We start from the raw sequence: 22835 nt of genomic DNA, 5'->3' as shown, positions 1-22835 counted from the left end.
TCAGATTCACCATAGTATGACTGCTTTACGTTTTAATGTTCTTTATTCTGTTAATACATGTCAGGGCCACACCTTGCGTGGGAGGAAGTTGCTTTTGCAATCTTTTTGCAGTATTTACCGTTGATAGGCAACATTTCTGGAAAGGAGTGAAGATGCGATTGTTTCCTTGCGAAGACGGGACTTCTGCACAGCTGTGCGCCCTATGAGCGTTTGGAAGACCTAAACCTTTGTCTGGTTTTAATCGTGGCTAAAAATAATGCTCGAAGCTTCTCTTTGAGGAACCGATGATTTGAATTTCCGAGGTGCCCTTATATGGGGGTCACTTTTCTAGTGAACTAGATGTCACCAGGAGGAGGAAAAAAAAAAAAAAAAAAAAGGAAAAGTTAAGCCCTTGCAGTCTCAAGAGTTGCTCAGCCCTGTACAGAGAGAACAGATCAGCCAGCACACCTGACCTCCTCTGCTAACACACTCCCTCATGCATGTTAGAGAAGTGCAGAAAGTAACTTAAAAAAAAAAAAGAATATGGCAAATTGCCTGGTAGCAAACTACCCACGATTATCTGTATTACCCAACATCCTGTGAACATCTGCTTTAAAAGTATTCTGAAGTACTTTGTCCCTGGGGCCACATAATTCTTTTTTTTCTTTTTTTGGCAGCAATTATGCAGAACACACCAAGATACTCAGTTAGCTTAGTACCAAATTTGTTTAACAGCTCTCTATAGTTCAAAGCACGTTCTCCATACAGATCCTCTTCCAGGTGCACCTTTGATAATGCTTCAAGGACGCCTAAGAGTTCACAAGAGTAACCAGTACGTTCTAAGCTCCCCTCTTGCCAGACATGTGGGAAATGGGAAACCTTCCTGACTCATTGCTATTTGAGCGCTAAGGGAAGCGGTATGCAACGTGACTCAATTAAGACAGGTTTCTGTAGCTTCCCTCCCTTCACATTTGCTTTTATAAGGACCATTTGCACTGGATTGCTCAACACGCTCTACAAAGATGAGCTGCTTTTGAATTACCAGTACTCAAAAGAAAAAAACAAACCCACCCACCAAAGTAGTTCTTGATCAGTGCTGACTTCCCAAGTTTAGGTTAGATGAAAAAAGACTGTTTATGCATACATTTTGATTTCAGCTGTATACAAAAAGAGAGACAGATCAGACAGACTGCATATCTGAATCACATATCTAAAATTGACTTGGATTTGGTAATCCCTTGTTAGGCTTATTTTTCACTGAAACACTCTACATTCATGTAGCAGGCTCTGAATTTTGTTTTCAGTCTATAATAAAGTCCTTAATTCCATATTTGCAGAACCCTTAAGCACTGCTTATCCTTCTATCTCCATTATTTTAATATAAGTTAGGGGATTGAACGCTCCAAATCGATATAAAGAGAGACGGAGAGAAAGCACACAGAACTTCCCCGTGCTTGTGGTTTTTCAGAGGATCAGCCTGTCTCTAACAGAGTGCAAGGAAGAGGCATGGGAAGTCAGCGTGGGCAACCCACCCAGAGCAGCTCTTCGTGCTCCATCTGTGGCCCACAACTGCGCTAGGACCCTCGCTGAAAGCCCAGCACCAGCCCCTCCGCAGGCTTTCCCTGCTTGGATGAATGAGGCAGCCTCTACCGTAAATTGGCCGTGTGCTCGTTTCTTGCAGATGTCAGTGTAGCACTAGATCTTATCAGGCATCGTAACTCCTTTATTCAGGAAGTCTATAAGTTGTGGGCTTGCGAAGGCAAACATTGCAATGGCTGGTTTTGCACACAGCTATACCAGCGCTGATCTTGCAAGTAAGAAGTTGCCTGCTTTATCTTTGTCATTACAGGCTGTAGAGTTCATTCAGTGCAGACAAGCTGCTCCACATATGAGGGCTAAAACCATTGCACCTTTCCATCGTTCACAATTCAAATCTTTGCTTCACTTCATCCGCAATCATTTTCGCGATGGCAAGGGAAGAGGTAGCAGCAGGAGAAGGGGCATTTCTGACATGAAGAATTCTGCTTCCGATATCTCCGGTGCCTCCATCAAATACGAAGTCATCTACCAAATTTCCATCGCTGTCCAGCGCTTGGGCTCTCACTCCAGATGGACCCCTGCAAAGCAAAGGAAGAGCTCACCATTAGAGAGGAAATGTTATAAGTTAACTGTCCAGCCAGCTTCACTGGACTATGATGAAGGCTAAGGCTAGCAAGAGTGACTTCTTTCACAAAATGTAAAGGAGGACCGAGGAATCAATTACAAGCACCTGTAAACACATGTTTAAAAAAAATCACACTTTTTAGCCTGTGGATCCCTCTGTGTAAGATTAGGGAGCCAGTGAAGCTTCTACATTCCACAGAAACAGACGACAAAAAGACAACACAAGTCTGCCTCGTTCTAGATCAAAAAGACAGATCTAAACCAAAGTCACACGGATTTTAAAATTATACAGCTTTTATCCAACCTGTGGCACGTTTTTCTGAGTTTCAAAGAATAATTATTAGCATCAAGACCAACAATAACGATTATATAAATGGCCACAAACATCTGTATTTTTTCCAGCTATCGCTTCTGTCAAGAAACGCAAAGGTATTTACTCACAAGCCATTCTTTGTCTTTCATGACATGAATGCATTGCACCATTTGTAGTGCCACGGTTTTCCCATGGCAAGGAACGTGTAACACACCCTGAAAATGTTTTATGGCTGTGCAATTTGCGCAGTACCTAACCGTATTCGTTTCGTTTGACAGCTAAACAGGTGCGTGATCATAAGGCTCGATAAGACTACTTCACTGCCAACACCTTCATAGCATGTGCCAAAAGAGGGAGCATCTATATTCATTAAGCCTACTCAACAGATTAAAAGTTCATGATATGATCATTGCTTACAGAAATGTCTGTGGTCTTCACTATCACAGTGTCAAGTGCCTAATAATCTTTTAAAGCATTTATTAGCATAGCATTCTCTCCAGTGGAAGTTCGGAAGTGCCATAAACCTCCTTTTGCAGATGAAGCAGCAAGGAAAAACCAAAAATAGAAACTCATGTACATAGATAAATTTTCTAGCATTTCCCTTACTGGTAAAAAGGAGGGAGGGGTGGTTTCACTTGCTGGCAGACACATTTAGCCCAGATAAGTACACCCACTCAGGAAGTTATTCCAGGCTATCATATTATAAAATTACATCTGCTAAATTTCTTCAGGTAGATAAATTTGCAGAGTTTGCCCAAGGTCGCAAGGCAAAGCAGGGAACTGAACCTGACCATCCAAATCTTAAGGGAGCATCAAAACCACTGAACACCGTGCAACAGATGTACCCACGTGAAAGAAAAACCGCAGGGCTGCAGCTTTTCACAAGCTAACCACGCTCTTTCTAAATCCTCCGAGGGCACAACTACCTGCCATCTTGAGCTCGATGCAGCAGCTCTCTGACGGTCAGCAACTGTAAGAGTTTAAGGATTTCTGCTGCATTTTAAGGCCCCATTAAGACCAAGCTTTTCTATGGCAGGCCAATGAACCTTTCCCAGTAGTGAGGAACCATAAACAGAAAAATGTACTGATACCGGCGCATGGACTTTCTGTGCGAGTAATAAGCACTAATATTTTCCCAATGCTAGTTTTAGAAAAGATGACAATAAAGACTGCAGAAGGATGGCTAGGATGACTGTAAAGGGCACTAGCACTTCTTTAGAGAACTGAGGAGCATAAGGGACGTGTGAACATTTGTGGCTCCCACATCTTATCTCAGAGGTGAAAGTACTGCAGTAAACGACATCAAATTCTCCTCAGAGATAATACATAGGCAGATAGGCAGAGATCTGACATAATAGCTCAGAATAGACTAATTTTGTAAAATTGTGCGCCTTGTCAGAGTTTCTGTGACCCTCTGGTGACAAAAACAAAGCTACTACACTTCATTGACTCCAAGTCAGCCTAGGAAATTTGCTTTCATTCCACAGCTATTGCTTGTCCTGCTGTTCTGTAACACCTTACTGCAGGTTACCATCTCAGCTGGTTTCGCAAATAACCATAAACACATTGTTTGTTTAGAGTTAGAGACAAGAAGAGTACCATTTTACTGAAAAATAATCCTCAAAGTGGAAATTTCTGCTATCCTACCCTTATAAGGAGAGGAACATTCATATTGGGTCAGACTGAAGACCCACCTAATCAAGTACCTTGCCTCCAGCCACAGTCAAATGCTGATACTATAAGAACAGGAAAAGCACCAAAGACTTCTTTCAAATATTCTCCAGTCACCAACAATTTGCAGCTCAGGGACTCCGTCTCTCCAGTCCTGAATAGTGAGTTTCTCCTTATTTCTCTCTCCCACAGGCTCAGATTTGCAAACCGTCGTCCGCCAACAAGGCCGGGGAGATCAGTCCAGTCTCCCAGCCTGTTTAGTTCTAAGTCTCCAAAGCAATAAGGTAATATTACAGCATTTAAGAAATGCTCCAGAAGCTACTAATTCTTCCTGCTGTAAAACATCCTTATAGGTTAACATAAAATCTACCCTTCTCCATTTCATCTTATTCCTCCAGGTTATACACTCTGAGTTTCCTGAAGTAAGGAAATTCACTTTGTTCAGACCCGGTGAAGAGGCTCAGGGGAAGTAACGAAGCCAGGCTGTGGAGTCAAAATCCAGGCTGGCCTTTGGGGGAGCACAGGAAGCTTCAACCCCTTGTGAGGCAGGGTGGGAGATGTCCCACAGTCATCAGGGTAAAACAAGGGCAGGTGCCCAGGCAGAGGATTTTCTGTATTATTCCTGGTTGTGAAGGTGTTTTCCTTCCCTCTGTTTTCCAAAGGAAACCCTTTATTGTGAAATAGCAAGCCTCATCAAACATGAACTTCAGGACAACTTTATAATGCAAGAACTGGATAGCTCCTTTTTACCGTGCTCGAGCCTTTCTTATTCCAGATTTTTCTCCCTCGAAATGTTTGGACAATTAAACCCAACTCCACGTATTTAAATGCCTTAGTTTTCCTCACAAGGTCTCTTCAGACGCCTCATCATTTCTAAACTCCTTTGAATCTGTTCATCTCTCCATATTTTGAGAAGCTGAATACAATTTTATTGAGGTGATCAAACTAAGGCAGTATTCAATCCTTCACCTGAAGACATAGTGCTCTCCAGCACACATGTAAAAACAGCACTGTTCTCCTCCTCCTACAATACACAGAGGTGCAAGCACCTTCCTACAACCTCTGCCACCTCTAGATCTCTTCCAGCCCTAAAGCTTTCCACCTTCCTTCTCCTCATTAAGCAGCTATGCTTTAAACCATCTTCTCCCTTCTCAGGGTCAATTAGCAGCCTTCTCTCTTCCTAACTAAAAAAAAAATTTAGCCAGGGGTCCCTAATATGCTATCTCCCTCCCTCTAGTAATATCAGTAACAACTCCCAGTCTGGCTTCGCCTGTGAATTTCATTAGTGTTTTGCCTCCTTTGTGAGCTCAAACTATGTTCATGCTACCGGATATGTCATTAGGATGAAGATTTTTTTTCTTTTTTGGTGGTGAATATGTCACGTATGTGAATATCAGCCTAGGGAGAGTACATGAAGTCACACAAATCTTCATCAAACTCGTCTGTACGCAAACATACACAATATGAAAAGATGTTGCTGCGGAAAGCATCTGGATGCTTCTGTGTTGGGAAACATATTTCAGAGTAAGTTAATGATACATTTACTAGTGTTCAGAATAAGAGGTTTAACAGTCCACTGTATGCTACGAACAAAAAAGTGTTTTTCACCTGAGTATATCATTGATGGTGATCTCAGGGATGAACCTCTGCAGCTGCTTCACCTGCGCGCCAAGAAAACACGCTCTGTACGTTTCACTCAGTCCATACGAGAAGTTTCTCAGTACCAGCTTCCATAACCCGCTGCGGAGAGGAAAAAAAAAAAAAAACTCCAGGAGAATGCATCTTCTATGATGAATGCAGCCATGTCGAACTAACGCTCTGTAACAACACAGGGGAGCAAATGCAAATGCCTGGCAAAAGCTCTCGTTCCCAACATTACTGAACCGACCAATGCTTTCTACTAGAGAAATACACATATTCCTCCTTCCCCACATCAACAAGTCTTGGTAATAGAGCTCTGGTGTTGCAGGTAAATTGCTTCTGTGAGACTCAGCTCTGGACACTAGTCCTTCCTAGGTCTAGGATTTTTCACTGGTCCAATCAAGTAGCAAAAGACTGAAAACCCACAGGCATGAGAGGAGACAGAGAGAGAGACACCACTTGAGATTTTTTTTCCCCCCACAATCATTCTGAAGACCATCACCCTCCTAAAAACCTCCCCTTTCAGTCAATGAATCTTGCTAGGTCTTTGCAAGTCTTGTTTGCTTGCTTTGCTTTCTCGAGTCTTCCGGTATTAGCATCTATAGACAATGATCAAGATGCTTTCAACTATTTCCTTTAATAAACTGCCTTCAGTTGCGCTCCTTGCCAGAAAGCTATTTTTCCCAGTTCCCTGACCTGTGTTGCAGCCCCTGCTTGGATTCTCCCCACTGTTTCCACATCCTTTTTCAAGTCTAATTTCTAGGACTGAGCACTCAGTAGCCTTTATACAGAAGCAAGATTTCTCTTACCTTCTCTAGATACTCTGTTTATTCATGCTTGCGCTCGCAGCAATGATTCCTAATTCCGCTCAGATGCTGCTTTCCAAGACAGCTTCCCAGCCTGTGTTCTTGGCTCCTAATGTATTTCCTTGCATTTGGACATTTTTAAAATGCATACTAATGGTCTGATAAAGTTCAAGAAGGCAATTCAGACCACTCTGTATTCTCTTTTTCAAGCATCCTCTGCAGAGATTATATCACACTGTCTAGGTTGATTAAAATATTACACTGCACTGGACCAAAACCAATCCCGGAGGAGCCCCGCTAGCAGCAGTGTGGCTCGCCAATGCTTTCCCATTAGCAGCTACGTTCTCAGGCCTGCTGAGACATGCCTTGGTAGTTTCATATAATTCAAATATTATATCACAGGAAGTCAAATGTCTCAGAGAAGTCTGCCCATATCAGCACAACTGTCTTTAAACAGACCTAAAACTTGGCACAAGCAACAGCTAGATTTTTGACAAGAACTAGCTTCCATGGAGTCATAAAATGCCATTTAAATAACCGTATACAGGAGCCAAAAAGATTACCTGTACAGAACAGCATCTAAAAAGTCTGTAGTGCTGAAGTCAAGCAATTTGTAGCCCTCTCGCTTAAAGGCTAGCACTGCATTAGGACCAAGCCAAACGCTGCCGTCCATTCTCGGTGTGAAATGAAATCCCAGAAAAGGAAACCGAGGATCGGGAACCTAAAGCAGGATACATCACTTATTACAACTCCTTCAAACCAAATCAGAAAGACAGCCACACCACCACTCAAGCCAACACATTCCTCCAGGAATCACGGAAAACGTTTGTGAGGGGGAAAGCACAGACATTTAGGGTTCACTGAGCATGGCACAGTAGGTAAAACACAACACAACACACTGCAGGAGTTATGCTCCCAATAAGAGGAAATAATGCCTTTTAAATAAACAAGTGGGGGAAAAAAAAAAGAAATCAATTTGCCATTTTTACTTCCAATCATCACGACAAAATAAGCACACAATTGGCTCCTGCACTGTTTTCAATTCTTGTTAATTGTACAGTGATAGTATGTTACGAACTGAAAACACCGAAGAATAGAACAGGGCCAGCTGCATCTTAGGTAAAAGCAAAACAACAGAAGAACGTTTTAGTGATTTCTCAGGATATAAATCAACTCACAACAAAAGCAATGACACAAAAAGGCCACCAGTAGTAATTACACTACAATAAAATACGTTAAATGGAAATAACCTGTCTATATGCAGATGCAAGTACAACTCAGTTTTTGCAGGTATTAAGTAAGTACATCTCTTCCGGAGCTGACACTTCAAGATCTTTAGCTATTTAGAAAAGGTCACTCGAGAGGTGACTATTTCACAGTCTGAAACTAAGCATGTCTTTGGTATCTATGAAAAATAGAGCATTGTTACGACTGGAAAACTACATCAACATAAGTTTCTTTCCTGTGTTCAGTGCACTGCTTTTCCTGCTAAAAATACTCTTTTGATGTTTTCTGAGCTTAGTGGAGCCACTCCACAAACTACCTTTTATTTTTGGTAGCACATCACAAACAGATTCACGCAATTTTCTAATCTCAGCCTCCCACGTGGCCCTAATAAACAGATCATTTCAAGAAGCAAAAGCCACGCTCACGCAGCCACGAAGCCAGGCCGCGCGGCACCCTGACGCCCCTGCTACTTCCTCCCTCCCACCCCACGACAGGCTCCCGGATCGATCCCAGCGGAGAGCAGGCCAGAGACATCCAGCGCCTGCGGTTCCACAAATCCCCCAGGGCAACCTGGCTCCAGCGTTTAGCCAGCAAATCTAAGGTCAGAAAGGCACTATTTCAACGTACTGCACGAATTAACTAAAATGCTGTCCAAGGAATTTGCTCTTCTCGCGTGATAACTTCACTTTTTGTCTGGGACTGTCTCTCTTTGATGCATCATTTATCCGTATCAGATTGTAGAGAGCTTGTCCTTTTCCTCCCAGGTCTAGTTTTTATCATACAAAGTAAAGGTTTGCAAAGATGAGGTTGAGAGACAAGTATCGACAGCTGAGCTTTGGGAATTAGTACACAAAATTGAAGTCTACACCTAAGTAATTCATTATTTACTGTCTTCCTTCGTGGACTTTTGGATCCTCTTCTACAGGTTTATATTATAACTTAAAGAAAGAAGTCAGGCTTTGGTGGGCACATGGTTATCGCGTTAAACGTCTCATTCCTTCCCTAAAAATCCTAAACCTAATTCATCTTTTTAAAAAACAGACAAACAACAAATCCACTGGCAATAATATTTCAGCATGGTACTTCTACCTGTTCCTCAAGAAAGGACAAAAACAAGCTGTCCCGTCAGAAAGCAACTGAATCTATATTCACATATTGTGCAACACTGCCTTCATTCTACCAGAAATGACAGCATAATACTGCCTTTGTTTCAATAGTTTAGCAGGTCTCAGAACACACTGCAAAACACAAAAGAGAAAGTACATACTGGATAAATGTTTCCTTTAACCATATAGCACTTTTCCGGCTTTAGCACCAAGTAATCTCCACGGAAGGGCACAATACGAGGCTCAGGGCTGCAGCCGCTTATTTCAGACAAGCGGTCCGAGTAAAGTCCTGCACAGGTCACAACGTGCCGACAGTAGATTTCCTCACCCTAGGGAAAACAAAAACCCCGTAGCTAAAAATTCAATATATGAACTTAAAAAAGAAAAGAAAAGAAAAAACCCTCAACCTACCCATCATCTACAAACCTCAGAAAAATAAGTTGAGATTAGAAAGAAAAACAACTATTTTTTTGCAAAGAGGCTGAAATATTTCAGTAGTTTCATTTCATTCTTGATAACGTTCTCCTTTGTTCCCTGGAGAACCATGCCAAAATGGCAATTCATTGGACAGGCAGGACTGGAAGGATCTTTACAGGGGGGGGGAAAAAAAGAAAAAGGTAAAAAAAGAAACATGACCAACTCTCAAGCTACCTTCAGGTTCAGCTCCCAGAAGGCAGAGCCTCATGCATTGCACAAGCATCAGGGCAAGGACCCAACGCAGCAGAGTTGGCGACTGCTCCTCCAGCAAATGGAACGTCTCTCTTGGGCGCTCCCTCATTTCTGCTTGCATCCTACGAAACGCCGATGCCATTCTAGCCTGCAGCTCCCCGGCCAGGTTTTCATTCCCGGAGGGTGCATTATAGGTGGGGTAGCTAAGCAACGGCGATATATTTGGATAAATAAGGCCGTTCACAGATTTCACCCCACACACTGGGAGTGATTTGTAATACTGAACGGTATCCAGAAAGCCAAGCGAGTTCATAGCACACGGTCACGCAGAACTGTTAAACATCTAAACACCTTACTTTCTAAACACTTCTACCTAAATAAATAAATCTAAATCGCGTATCTACATACCTCACACTACTTGTTTTCATATATTGTGCTTTTTATTCTTCTTTCAACTAAAAATATTTCCATAAATTCTGTTTAATTTTTTAGTGAGGGAATCTAACAGATTTTGGAGGCTTTTTTTTAAATGAAAGAGGGGAAACAGAACAAAAAAAGAAACAGTAACTGGAAAGAGTATGGGAGGGACTTGTTTGCTTATTGGGTTTTTTTGCTTGTTTACTCATTGTTTGGTGTTTTTTTTTTTTTTTTTTTTTTAAACAGTCCACTTATCCACTCCTGAAGATGAAAAGGTTAGTACTACATTCGCTGGGCGGCATTAACTGACTTGCAGGAACGACTCCAGGATATGCACCTGTTTTACTAAACTAGCTCATAGCTTTCTTACTATAAAACAATTACAAATGCCTCCTTATCATTTTCATAGAAGCCAAAGTTGAAGAACAAACACAAAACTAAGTGTTTTTTACCTAGTGAGTAAGTCATAAAAACAGTCCATAGTAAAAACAAACATAAGAATGTGCAAATCAGAAAGATAAGGGGCCAATACAGTAAAATGCATGCCAGGCAGCAGCAGGAAAAGGTCCTAAACACTTGCTTTTTTTTTTTCCCCCCCTTACAGATTACAATCTGAACATGGTCATATGCTTTGTTAAGAACTGACTGAAGTTGTCTTTTATAACAGCTGTCCTAGATGATATTGAACATGTTACTAAACAGCAGTGTTGTAACTTTTTTAGAGAGCTGATTAAAGCACCACAGCTCAACAAAGTTCTTAAGAAAAGGAGAAGTAGCTTCCTATTAAGCAATTAAATCTTCAGCTTAGTAAGTCTTACCTTAGAGTTCCTAACAATGACTGGGTATTTCAGCCCTGTAATATAATTAGACGAGAGAAGGAATTAATAGAACATAGAAAACTGACAGAACAGGCAGTTTGTCAGGACGAAGGGTTCTTCCACTGGAAGATCTTCAGGCTACAGAGCAAACGTTGGACATAACTGCATTCATGAATCAATGCTTTTCTTTATCCTTCCACACCCTACAGCCCAACATAGGTCCAGCCTGCCCTCTACGACAGAAGGATGAGTATTATCACAAGCATGCACATGTAATATTCAGCTAAATGTGCTTTTAATATGAAAGAACAACCTATTTCCTCTATTTTACTGGCATTTGCTTTTGTGACCTGCCCTGGGAAAAAAAGTGAATTGGCCCAATATTCTCACTAACATTATTTTGTCTTTCACCTAAACATATCCCTACGAGAGAGAGAGGCTAAAACGCAGTTTTAGTCACAGCAAACGTGTTTTGAACAAAATCTTACCATCTTCATTTTCTGAAGAACTCTCTTTAGCCATCTCCATGTTTGTCACTTCAAAATCAGTCAAGATCGTCCCACCTGCTTCCTGGAAGTCTTCAGCATAGGACTGGGCCACTTGTCTATAATTCACAATGCCAGTATATGGAGAATCAAGGGCCATCAGACCCTGAAACGGTATCGAGTAAATACAGAGATACAGCAAAACTTTTATGTGCACTTTGCTCTTAGATACACAGTATACTCCATCTGGTATAATGTGTACTGCCACTGAGACAAGAGTGCTGCTGTCTCCCCGTAGTGCTGCTGTCTCCCCGTTTCTGGTGTTCGTAGTCGCTTCATGTGCCAACGCTAGCGTTCGTGCATGCTGAAAACTAACATGGCCAGAAAAGCTTAGGCTGGATTAAAGCCAAACTACAGCATAAACAGTGCTTTTCTACAGAACTGTCAATAATAAAACAGGTTACTTAATCCTACTTTCATCAAATACGTATTTCTCTTCCACCATGCACTGTGCAATTCCACCTCAAAACGGTCGCTTGGAAGTTCTACCTGACACACGGCTCCTGCCAATGACTTCTCTGAGGCTAAAAGACATGATCTAGCCAGGTCTCAACACTTACTACCTCGCACATCAGAGAGAAAAGTCTTTTCTGAGCTAGACAACAGCCTACACCTGCTCTAGCAGAAAGCATCCAAAGTTCAGTATATAGCTAGAATTGTTAACGTATCGCAATGACATTTTTCTATCTTTAAACCAAAAAAGCTGTTTCTGACATAATTTTTATCATGCTAGATGGCATCACAACAGTTTCCTAGTTCCATCTATAAAACCGGGGTAGTAGGATCACTTCACCTCAAAGAGATGCTTCAAGTGTAAATTTGTTAAACATTGTGAGCAACTCAGACACTACGATAAGGGCCATCTAAATGCCCATGACACGGAACGGTTCATAAAACGATACCTAACGCGTAACCTTCCTCTCCACTTGATAATACAGTGCAACGTATTCTTTACAATTAAAACCATTCAAGCTCCCTTTGCTTAGAAGGAAAGGATTCAGCTAAGAAAACCAAAACAAGTGAAGACAGACCCATCTGAATGCAGCCATTTGCAGAAGTAAATGCTCAGCTGCATTTTAAACATGCAAAATGTGTGTTAGAGAGCAGACATAGAATGTAAAAAAAAAAAAAAAAGAAAAAGAAAAAAAAGAAAAAAAGATTTCTCCCCAGAAAATTTTTGTCTGTGCCTACAACCACTCAACTGCACCAACAGCAAACTGCCATAAGAAACACCATGGGGCATTGATATTCAGATTTTCCTTCCAGTTAAAGATATACTAAACACCACCAAATCCGTATTCCACAGACTACTTGCATTTCTCCTGCTGTCAAAATAAACAGGCCAAGAAATCCAACATAGCAACTATACGTGTAGGAAGCAACGGGGTTGAAATCAGCTCCATCCAGATTTGTGCTTGCAGATAGTGCAACAATGAAAATTCCTTCCTATCAAGTTTAGGATCAGTTAAATGATCTTGGTGGGAAGGGGCAGGATCACCTCAGCATAAACTCAGCTATAACAGCTCTGGTCCCGGCAAAGGAAAATCCACCTATCAACCACAAAAACATATGAGAAAGCACCTGCAAGGAGAAGGAGAAAAAAATCACTAATTGCCACTGGTGAGAGAACTTTCTTTTTTCCTGAAAACCTACGTGAGGGAGGACACTTCCACGTAAAGCTGAAAAAAAGATGCAGTTCCAACAACCTGTTGGCTCTGCCCATTTGCCTATAGATTCAGTCCTGCACAGGGATTAAACACGTCTCCTTTCTACTTTGACCCAAGTAATTCCTTTTGGAGGCTGCAAGTGAAACATCACCTGCTCTCCGATTTATGAATGCTGGTGCTTGTGACACAGCCAGCACATCACTTGCGATTAGGGCGGGATCAGCTCTTTGTGACTTCGGCACGCAGGGAATTGAACAACGAACAGATGAGTAAGGGAACGAGAACAGGCAAGCAGCGGAAATCTGCGTGAAGTAAGTGCCAACAAGACAGATCCTGCAGGATCTCCTAAAGTTGTGACAGACCTGGTCTAATTTGTATGTAATGGTAAATGCATACAAAGGATTGCATTGTGCTAAACGGTTCCAGAAATAAATGAATACATTCATTTTTGTTGGCAATTATATTTCTTCTCAGCCTGCAGGCTCTCTTTCAAATTTGTTACGTGTGCAAATTACCTCAAGGCCAGAAACGTATGTGTGTTAAACGCAAAATAATGTCACCTGAGAAACCGGCAGTTTACATCCCATTTCAGAATAAGAAAATCCCTTACCCTGCAGAAGGGTTCTTTTGCTTGTATTTCTTTCGCTCCAATCAGTTTCAGGCCTCGGACGTTGTTCTGCAGCCCTCTTTCGTACAGAGCTTTGAGTCTTGGAATTTCGTCTTGTTCAACGGCTACAATTAGCTTCAGAAAAGATGACAAGGCACACCAGTGAGCAAAACGCACAAAGCCAGCTCAGGCTTGGCATCAAGCCCAAGCTAACAAGCAAGCAACAGTGAACGAGTGAACAGTAAATTATAACGCGAGGGAGGGGAAAAAGCTGTAGTTTGTGCCATTAATGGCACAAGAATCTGTAAGTACCTACTATTACCGAGAAAGCAGTAGCATATTAAGGAGACAGTGAAAAACAAATGTTAAAATATAGTTTAAGTGACTATCCATGGATAATATTTGCTAAAAGTACTCAGAGACCACAAATCTGAATGTGAAAGAAGAACATATGATTTTTAAAGAGCCACTGGGATGCTTCTAAACATCTAAAAGTTTAACTTTTAACATCTAAAAGTCTCAAACAGTCTTGATTGATATCAGAGTAAGGAGGTGTGCTGACACAGTGTCTAAACTGGACTACACTAGTCTTGCCTCATTTCAGCGTACAGTTAGCCCTCAGCTATCTTAAGACATTTGTCCAGTCTGTAAATTATCTGTGGCAAAACCACGAAGGCTCAGTTTGTACAGACCATACCACTTCCAGAGGCAGCTCAGGTCTAGCAACACAGGCACTGTTGCTCTACGTTCTCCAGCCGGGGGCTGCTTTGTTTAAAACAAGTCTTAGTGCCTCGGCGTTATCTTCCCTGGAATAGAGATTGCCGGGGAAGGCAACACAGAAACACACAAATTCAGCATCAGCAAAGGACGGGCAATGCCTCTGGGTCCGGGCTAGCCCTCCCAAGCCCAGCTGGTCTGCTGTCCCACCCCGTATGTCTTGGTGCTTTGCGTTCAGGGTAGGTTTGTAAGTGCCTAACTTCAGGTGTGCTACTGCACAAATCAACAGTGCCATCTTGTGACCCAGCCTAAGGAGTGCAGCGTGCACTCTCAGGGCTCTGCACAGTCAGAGCAAGACAAACAGGATGCTGACGCAGGGCCCATCGGCACTGCCGTGTCCAGGCATCTCCACTCTGCACCCCACGATGTGGGAGAGAGCATTAACTAAGCACCCAGGACCTGGATGGTGCTGCGGAAGAGTCACTCTGACCTGGCTCTTGCAGCACCAGACGGGGTCTGTACTGCACTGACGAGACAGAGGCTGCTGCGGCCCAGGATGTTCACGAGTGAGCTGGGAAGGGGTGACCAGGGAGGTGAGAAAGTCACCTTTGATGTTGCAAAGTGATTCAAGGTGGCCTAGACAAGAGCTGTCTCTAAAGAACCGCGAAAGGACCTTATGAGGTAAATGACTGGCTAATGAAATAGCAGATGAAATGCAATGTAGATAAACGTGATGGGAAAAAATAGTCTTAGCCTTAGGGTTACGAGTCAATCCTGCGAAAACATCAGCCCAGTAGTGGTCAAAAAAGCCCCAAGCTGAATGTTAGGAACAATTAGGTAAGGCATAGAGAGTAATGCAAAGAACAGCACTATTTCACTGCTAAAATCCAGTCTGACCACACCTTCAACGCTGCGTGTAGTTCTGGTCTTCTCATCTTGTATCAAAGGTGCATTAAAAGTAGAAACGGTTCAGAAAAGGACAGGGATGATCAGTCATGAAACAGCTTTTCTAAGAGGAATGATTGAGGAGACTAGGACTCACCAGCTGAAGGAAATGACGTTGGGGGAGGAAGAGAGATAAAATTATGATTGACCTGGAGAGCGTGAGCACAGATCAGCTGTTCACCACCTCTTCCAACACAAGGACTAGGGGCCATCAGATGAAGCTAGGAGGAGCTGGTTTCAAAACAAGAGGAGGTGGCTCTTTATGCAATGGGTTGTTGACCTCTGGAACTGCTTGCCAAAGGACGCTCTCATGCAAAACGTTTTAATGGAAAGGTACGTGGAAGAGAAATCTCTTGACCATCATAACAGACAAGCCATGTCAGGCTCAGAGACTATTCTGGGCTGAAAGTTGTTTGAAGCTGGGAGAGTTAATAACTAATCACATTTTCTTGTCTTGTTCCTATTCCTTCCTCAGTCTCTGTTTATAGACGTTCCTGGAAACAGGATACAGGGTTGGCTAGACCCTGATCACAATCAGCCACTCTTACCTCCCCAGCATTTTAAGTTGCATTAGCTGGAGGTAACGTGGCATAAATGCAGGCAGCTGGGTCCCATCTGGAGCTTTAGTCAAGTCAGTGAGTCTCTGAATTCAGAGCCTGGTACGCCAAGAAGCATGGCACAAGCATACTGGGAGCCTTTGTACTCCCTGGAGCTAGCGGCTCTACATGGGGAAGAGCGCTTAGCTTCTTCCTTTACCTGGGGTATTTCAGCTCAGCCTTCATTCAAGAATTTACTGCTTAGGCCCAGAGAAGGAACTGACTTGAATTGATGTAATGAAAAAAAGAAAGAAAAAAAAAAGGCAGATTCTTCCCAAAGGTGATAAGTGTTGCACAAAAGCATCTCCCGGCTGAAAGTACCACAACCGCGTCTATGCCATACATCGTAACATATACTATGCAGTCACAGTTTCCAAAGGCAAAGAATACACAGCAGTTCCTATACCTTCCCACACTGTTTATACGGTATTCCCTTCTGGTCACAGTACTCGTAGCAGAGGGCTGCCCCCCGCACGCACAGCTTCGCTTTCAGAGATCCCGGGGTGTAGTAAATTCCGCTGTGAATCACACCGCTGTTATGTCCACTCTGGTGATGAGCTACATAAAAAGAAAAATGTGCTGTTAAAATACATGTTCCCATGATCGGTTCGTATCCTAGTTATGTCAGCTGCCAGAAAAATGGGCAATTTAAGGTCCTGCCCTAAACGAGCGTTACAACAAGAGAGCCTCAAATAAGAAAACTACAGCACCCACAGTTCCTCCCGCGGTCTCAAAATGCTAGCAGAATACTGGCACAGCAGCACCTAGCTAGTAATAAATAATCACAGCTTCCAATGCACTGAGTTGACAGGAAAAATATTACAAGTTTTTCCTCCAAGCGCTACAGTTGCAGGCCAATGAATCCGAACCGCCTACAGATCAAAATTAACTTGAAGAAATTCCATTTCCTAAATGACATGCACCGTTAAAGGCTTCATCTATCTTAACATCAGTGCAGTCTTCAACTTCTTTGGACGTACCGGTCGGCTTTTCAAATATTCGTGAGCCAGATTTGGTTGCTATTTCTTCTTTGTAACTAAGTAAAATAGGGACAAAAAAACATCGAGAACATACCTACCACACTTAGCTTTCTATTCAAGCAATTTGGGCGGGTTCCCCCTCTTAAAACATCGACCCTCAAAGGCCTTGTGCTCACACAATCCGTAACCACTTCACGTGCGTGCCGCCTTGGCGATACAAGGGCACTTCACATTTAACGTGCACCAGCTCACCGAGAGCAACGCCCAGCCTGGCTGATGGAGCTCCGTGAAGCAGGAGCTTGTGCTCACAGGTCTTATTTCCCATTAGCAGTCTGCACGGTCCCTACTCACCCCAAGTGTCTGGGTATCTGCATAAGCGCTTCGTGCGAAGGGGCTGCTTACGCTCGCTGACTCTGTGCTTGTTTCGAGCGAGCTTTCAGAATAGCTTTCCAACAGGGATGCAACACGGCTCAGTCTTTCTTATTTCAAAGCCGGCACAGGCGTCCCGGTGCAGAGCGCTTCAAGATTTCCTGAACACTGATAAAATAACCGTTTCGATGTAAGTGGGCCACAGCGGTAGCTGTGCCATTTTACCGTGGCTAACGTTGGGCCAGTAACTAGCAGTACCTTCCCACTTATCACTGCATTAATTCTTCACCTTTGATCTTCTACGTGAATGGCAGCACCTTGCACAGCATGTACAACAATATCCGGAAACACAAGAAAAGTGACTACGATTTACGGTTCTGACACTTGACAGGTGTCCCACGTTGCCCAGACTGGCAGTTGCAGAACATTTTTAAGCAGGTTTCACCGCTATCACACCTCTGCTTCCCAGCCCTCGCTCTTTGCCCGCCAACCGTCCCTGCCTGCTGCTCACCTATCTCCTCCTGCCCCACCAAAAAGCTGCCCCCAGACCATCTACTTCCCCCGCTCGCCCTTCCTGCCCCTTCACTAAAGGAGCACTAAACCAGGCTGGTCCTTGGCTCTTCGCCCTTCACGCCCCCGTTTTCCCCAAATCCCCGCTGCTCGCCTACCGCGTAGCCCTTCTTCGCTTCCACCTTGGCACGTCCGCCCGCCCGCCCGAAGACGGCGAGCGCAGCGCCCCGATTTCCTCGCCGGCCTGGCGGCCGAGCACCAGCGCGGCGGGGCGGCTCTGCTTCCCTGCTGGCGGACACTCGAAGGACGCGTCCTTGCAAGGAGGGGAGAAGAAACCTTTCCCCCCCCCAGCCAACCGTCGAGGCAAGGCCACGCTGGCGGCTGGAAACGGAGGCGCTCGTCCCCCTCCACGTCCCCGTCGCTGTGAAACTCCTGGAGACCCAGGACACCCGAGGGAAGGCCGAGGGGGGCTGCGCAGGAGCCCGCAGCGTACCCAGCTCCTGCTCCTTCTCCAGCACGGCGAAGGCCAGCGACGGGTGGCGCAGGACGAGCTCCCTGGCCGCCGCCAGCCCCACGATGCCTGCACCCACCACGGCCACGTCGAAAGTGCTGCGTTAAGAAGAAACAAAACAAACGCACACGCAACAGAAACAGCGCGTTGTTAAGGACTGAGCACGCTCTCGTTTCGCCGTGCCCCGGGACACACGACGCGCCCCCGCCGCGGCCCTGAGGCGAGCGCGGCCCGCGGGGGCTCCCGCCGCGGGGCTGAGGGAGGGGCAGGGCGGCGGCCGGCCCTCACCTGCGCTGCCGGCGCGGAGCCCGCCACAGCGCCGCGGACCCGCCGCGGCCGCCCGCCCGCCGCCGCAGCAGCAGTGCCGCCGCCATCTTAGGGGCGGCGCTGGACGCCATTCCGGGCGCCTCCTCCTCCTCCGCGCCCCGCCCCGCCGGGGCCCAGCGCGGCGGCGGCGGCGGTGAGGGCAGCCGGCCGCCGCGGAGCGCTCCCGCTAACGCCCTCCTTTCCCCTCTTTCTGTTTATTTCTCCCCCGCCCCGCCAAGAAGATGCTGCTGGCAGCGCTTGCGCAGCCGGCGTGCCGCTGGAACAAGCTGCCGCCTCCCGGCGGGCGCAGGCGCTTCTGGGGGTGGCTGAACGCCGTCTTTAACAAGTAAGGAAGCGGGTCCCCCCCCCCTCCCCGGGGCACAAAGCTGTGGGATCCCCGAGGAAAGTGCGTGTTTTGCCCCTTTCCCCCGCCGCGGTTGAGGCTCGCTAGTGGTTTAAACCCCTTCTTCTTCCCAACCGCCTCTCTTCCTTGGCCGCCAGCCGCGCTAGGGCGGCCCCAAGTCATCGGGGGCCTAAGCGGCCCGTCGCCGACGCTGCGGTTCGGCTGCGCCGAGGTTTCGCGTCGCCTCTTCGCAAGGCGAGGCCTGCCGTTAACTCCTGCTCGGCCCCGGACCTTCGCCCGGCGTCGTCTCGCCCCCTGGAAGGGGTCGCTGAGGGTCGGAGCCCGGCGGCAGCCCTCTGGCCGCCTCCGTCTTGAGCCTTCCTCGCCCGAGCGGGAAGGATGTCCTCTCCTTGGATGGAGCCAAGGGTTTTAACTCGTTTCTGAAGCGGGCCCTTTTTTGAAGTATTGAAAGAAACGCATCGTTCCTGGAGGCATTTGTGACAACCGACTGTGCGTCCTTATACAGTCAAAATGGCTTTGGGAGACAAAGCGGCAGTTGCTGTAAAGCCTTATCCTGGGTAGAGAAAGGTGTATTTTATCTCTCCTTACAGACACGGAAGGAAGCAGTTAGAGGGGTCAACACGTGCCAAGTCGAGTTGCGTTTGTTTTCTGTGTTTTGTTCCCAGAAGTAACTACCATTTAAAATAAGCACAAACAAGCTCAAGCCAGACGAATTAAGAACCAGTGTAATCCAAATAATTACATTTAAATTACTTGCAGTAAATCGGTCTTTTTTTTTTTTGACATCTTATCATGCGCATAACCAAATATTTGTTGTACAGCATTATTATCATAAAGACAATAAATCTGCCGCGTTATGAAAACCGGTGAACGTTCTTTCTGCGTTGACAGGGTGGACTATGAACGTATACAAGCCGTCGGCCCCGACAGGGCGGCTTCAGAATGGCTGCTGCGATGCGGTGCCTTGGTTCGCTATCAAGGCTATCAGAAGTGGCAGCGGGACTACAACGGTCTCCCCACTGGGCCGTTAGGGAAATACAAGATCGAAGCAATTGATGCCACTGACTCTTGCATCATGTACAGAGGATTTGACTATTTGGGTAACGTGGACGCAGCTGAATAGTTTTAATGCTTACAGTCACAGCAAAGTATGAACAACTGTGGGGTTTTTTCTTTTGTTCCTTAGAAAGATATAGTTTTTTTTCCTTAAAATGGCTTTAGAAGCATTCAGCAGTTCCTCACGTTTTGCTGGAGGTGTGCTGTGAAGCAGAGAGAGATTGGGAGCTTCCTCAGCCCTTCGCTGAAGTGACAGTAGAACGAAGCAAGTGGAACAAAGATTTGCTCTTTCGTTGAGTTTATAGTGAAGTAGTTGGCAGCACAAAGCATTGCTTTAAATATTCTTTTTTCCCTAAACCAAGTGATGATTTTGGGGGTCTGTGAAGTCATAATAGTGCTTGTTCTCTGCTCGTTCATGACCTCTTCAAAGAGAGGGGAAACTAAAGCTCTCAGTTTCTAATAAAGTGAGAGTCAGATTTAAAAAATGCTCCAGGTCTCCTTTAAACAATAAAGAACAAAAATGAGGACCAGACTTTTAAAATTTTCAGTGGCAGGGGACCTTGAATTTCCTGTATTTTTAAATTGCCAATTCAGATTCACTGTTTATCAACCATACTTGTAGAGGTTTTTTTTTATTTGTCCATGTCAAAGCTTTTAGAATCTTACCCAAAGGATGCAAACCGTGTGGTTTTTTGCATTTTTGAGGTTCCCCAAAAGAGACATTGTGTGTTATGGCCCCACTGTATACAGGAACACGTTGCTGTGTGTTTCTGGAGGCAGTGCAATTACTAAATTTGCAAGTGAGAACTTCACAACCAGTACAGGTCGTTCCCAGTGTTCTGAAACAAATACTCATTTTGTATTTACAGATGGCCTTGAACATGTTACAGAAATCAAGCTGCAGAAATGTATTTATATACAGGATGAGTGTCTGCAGAGGCTCAGTGAGACTAAGAATTTACAGAGGAGTCTCCTGCAGCTGAAGATAATTTCCTGTGGGAATGTCACAGATAAAGGCATCATTGCACTTCACAAGCTGATGTACGTCAACCGCTGAGCTCTTCTATAGCGCCCTGCTTCCCTAGCTGTTACCACCCCGCAGTACTGGCACTGTGTCAGTTACTGAGCCCTACTGCACCTCTCTCAGATTTCCATCTTCAGTGTTCGCTGCAGGGCTGAATTCTGAATGTTTCCTTCCACTGGTAGTGACACCCTGAGCAGCCCCAGCTGGAGTCCTCCGAGCCCTGACTGCCCACTGTGGCAGTTGTTGGGGTGTCTCGGGTGTTTGTGGGGCTGCTGGATGACTATCTAGCTACATCTTCCGCTGCTTTCTATCACTTTGTTTTCCTGTGGGGACTGTAGCTTCAGAGGTCTTGGGGCAGAGATCTGTTTTCTAATGCTTAGCCTTGGGAAGCAGTATGACTTTGGAAACTGGTCATCTCCATAGCTCTGAAGTACATTCATATGTGCTTTATTGAACCATGGTCTTTGAACTGACTCAGAACTGTTTGTTTATTGCACAGGAGTATAGGCATCTATAAATGCATGGTGTGGTGAATTGGATTTCATGCTACAGTAAATTATTAGTAAGGACTTCATGTTTAACTAAAACTACTACTTAAATTAAAATTACTATTACTATACGCTATCTAATTTAAAGGAAGCTTGATAGTGTTGGGGGGTAGGGATCTCTGTTTAAGCGGTGTAGAAGGACTGAATTAGGGTGAACTAAAAACTTTAAGCACCCGCTCCGAAAAAACTTCTGCTAGAACCAGTAATATCTTTAAAAGCCTCAAAATAACTACAGTAGAATAATTCTTTGTCTAAATTCCGAGTAAACACTTATATAGTAGTCACTGTCTTTTTCTCATATATATTTACAGGAACCTTGAATATTTGTATCTGAGTGACCTTCCTGGAATAAGAAAGAAAGAAACTACTTTTCATATGCTACAGCAGGCATTGCCAAACCTAGAGCTGGAACTGGATTTAGAATAAAACCAATTTCATGTAATTGAGAGGTATTTTTTTTTTTACAGTATTTATCATATGTTGCATAAATTATGTTGCAGATGCTACTATATTTCTAGATATGGAAACAAGCCTAGATGTCTCAACCCAGGCTTAAAAGCTGTATACGATCTTTTTGACCAGTTATACAATTAGATATCATTAAGCTTGAACTCGATCAACAACAGAGAAGACAGGCTTCGGTATGTAATACTTTTTTTTAGTTCTGCTTTTATAAGAAAGCTGCTAAAATATCAATTAGTAAGTTTAAAAAAATGTTTTACTGCACAGAAATTCTTGCGCAAAATGTCATTGAAAAGAATGCCAACGTTGCTACACAGCAGCACTGTACGGATTTATTATATGATGTTGATGATGTCTAAATGAGAGCTGTTTACTTGCTCTTTGAGGATCTTGCCCAACCAACGTGTGAAGATTCAATAAAATAGCTGACAGGCCCTTTTTTTCTCCTGTTCTTCACAGTGACTCCTGTAGCCTTTGTTTGTTTTACATGGACTGAAATACAGACAAGCAACCTAACCTGTCATAAAAATTGAGCTGATGAACTGAATGTATCTGCATCTGTGGAGAAGCAGGTTCTCTTAGGTATGCCCCTGCACACACTTCTGCCGTATGCTGACATGGACTAAATTAGTTCCGTGTGCCTCATTAGTTACAATGAGATCACCCCTGCTAAATAAGAGGACGATTCATTTTCAGGAAGAAGATAGCATTTTTAGTCAAATTCCTAGCTTTGGTGCTAGGGGAGAGAAAAGGTGGTAGGACATTATTCCAAGAAAGCAAATTTCATAGTAATATCTCAGGCAGTTACCTGCCAGTTA

General features: G+C 44.4%; 2 protein-coding genes across 4 annotated transcripts; one reads left to right on the top strand and one right to left on the bottom strand.

Annotated features, from left to right (window-relative positions):
- Positions 1–24: 24 nt before the first annotated feature.
- On the bottom strand, positions 25–18686 carry L2HGDH (L-2-hydroxyglutarate dehydrogenase). Of its 2 annotated transcripts, none has more exons than XR_011141741.1 (11): positions 18546–18686; positions 18240–18355; positions 16294–16445; positions 13633–13764; positions 11299–11461; positions 10811–10845; positions 9068–9235; positions 7137–7294; positions 5735–5866; positions 1512–2096; positions 25–335 (listed from the first exon to the last, which is right to left on the bottom strand). XR_011141741.1 is itself a non-coding variant. In XM_068947594.1 (11 exons), the coding sequence occupies exons 1-10, from the start codon at positions 18653–18655 to the stop codon at positions 1901–1903; spliced, it is 1362 nt and encodes a 453-aa protein (XP_068803695.1). In that variant the 5' UTR covers positions 18656–18668; the 3' UTR covers positions 25–335; positions 1890–1900. The 2 variants fall into 2 exon arrangements, 1 of the variants encoding a protein (XP_068803695.1); XM_068947594.1 differs by having other exon boundaries at positions 1890–2096; positions 18546–18668.
- On the top strand, positions 18618–22473 carry DMAC2L (distal membrane arm assembly component 2 like). Of its 2 annotated transcripts, XR_011141742.1 has the most exons (5): positions 18618–18909; positions 19819–20027; positions 20853–21024; positions 21867–22196; positions 22285–22473. XR_011141742.1 is itself a non-coding variant. In XM_068947599.1 (4 exons), the coding sequence occupies exons 1-4, from the start codon at positions 18806–18808 to the stop codon at positions 21979–21981; spliced, it is 600 nt and encodes a 199-aa protein (XP_068803700.1). In that variant the 5' UTR covers positions 18618–18805; the 3' UTR covers positions 21982–22473. The 2 variants fall into 2 exon arrangements, 1 of the variants encoding a protein (XP_068803700.1); XM_068947599.1 differs by having other exon boundaries at positions 21867–22473.
- Positions 22474–22835: the final 362 nt, after the last annotated feature.

This window comes from Struthio camelus, chromosome 5 (genome assembly GCF_040807025.1).
Source record: "Struthio camelus isolate bStrCam1 chromosome 5, bStrCam1.hap1, whole genome shotgun sequence".
NCBI lineage: Eukaryota > Metazoa > Chordata > Aves > Struthioniformes > Struthionidae > Struthio > Struthio camelus.
The sequence above is the reverse complement of the archived record's forward strand: the minus strand, read 5'-3'. Positions and strand labels throughout refer to the sequence as shown.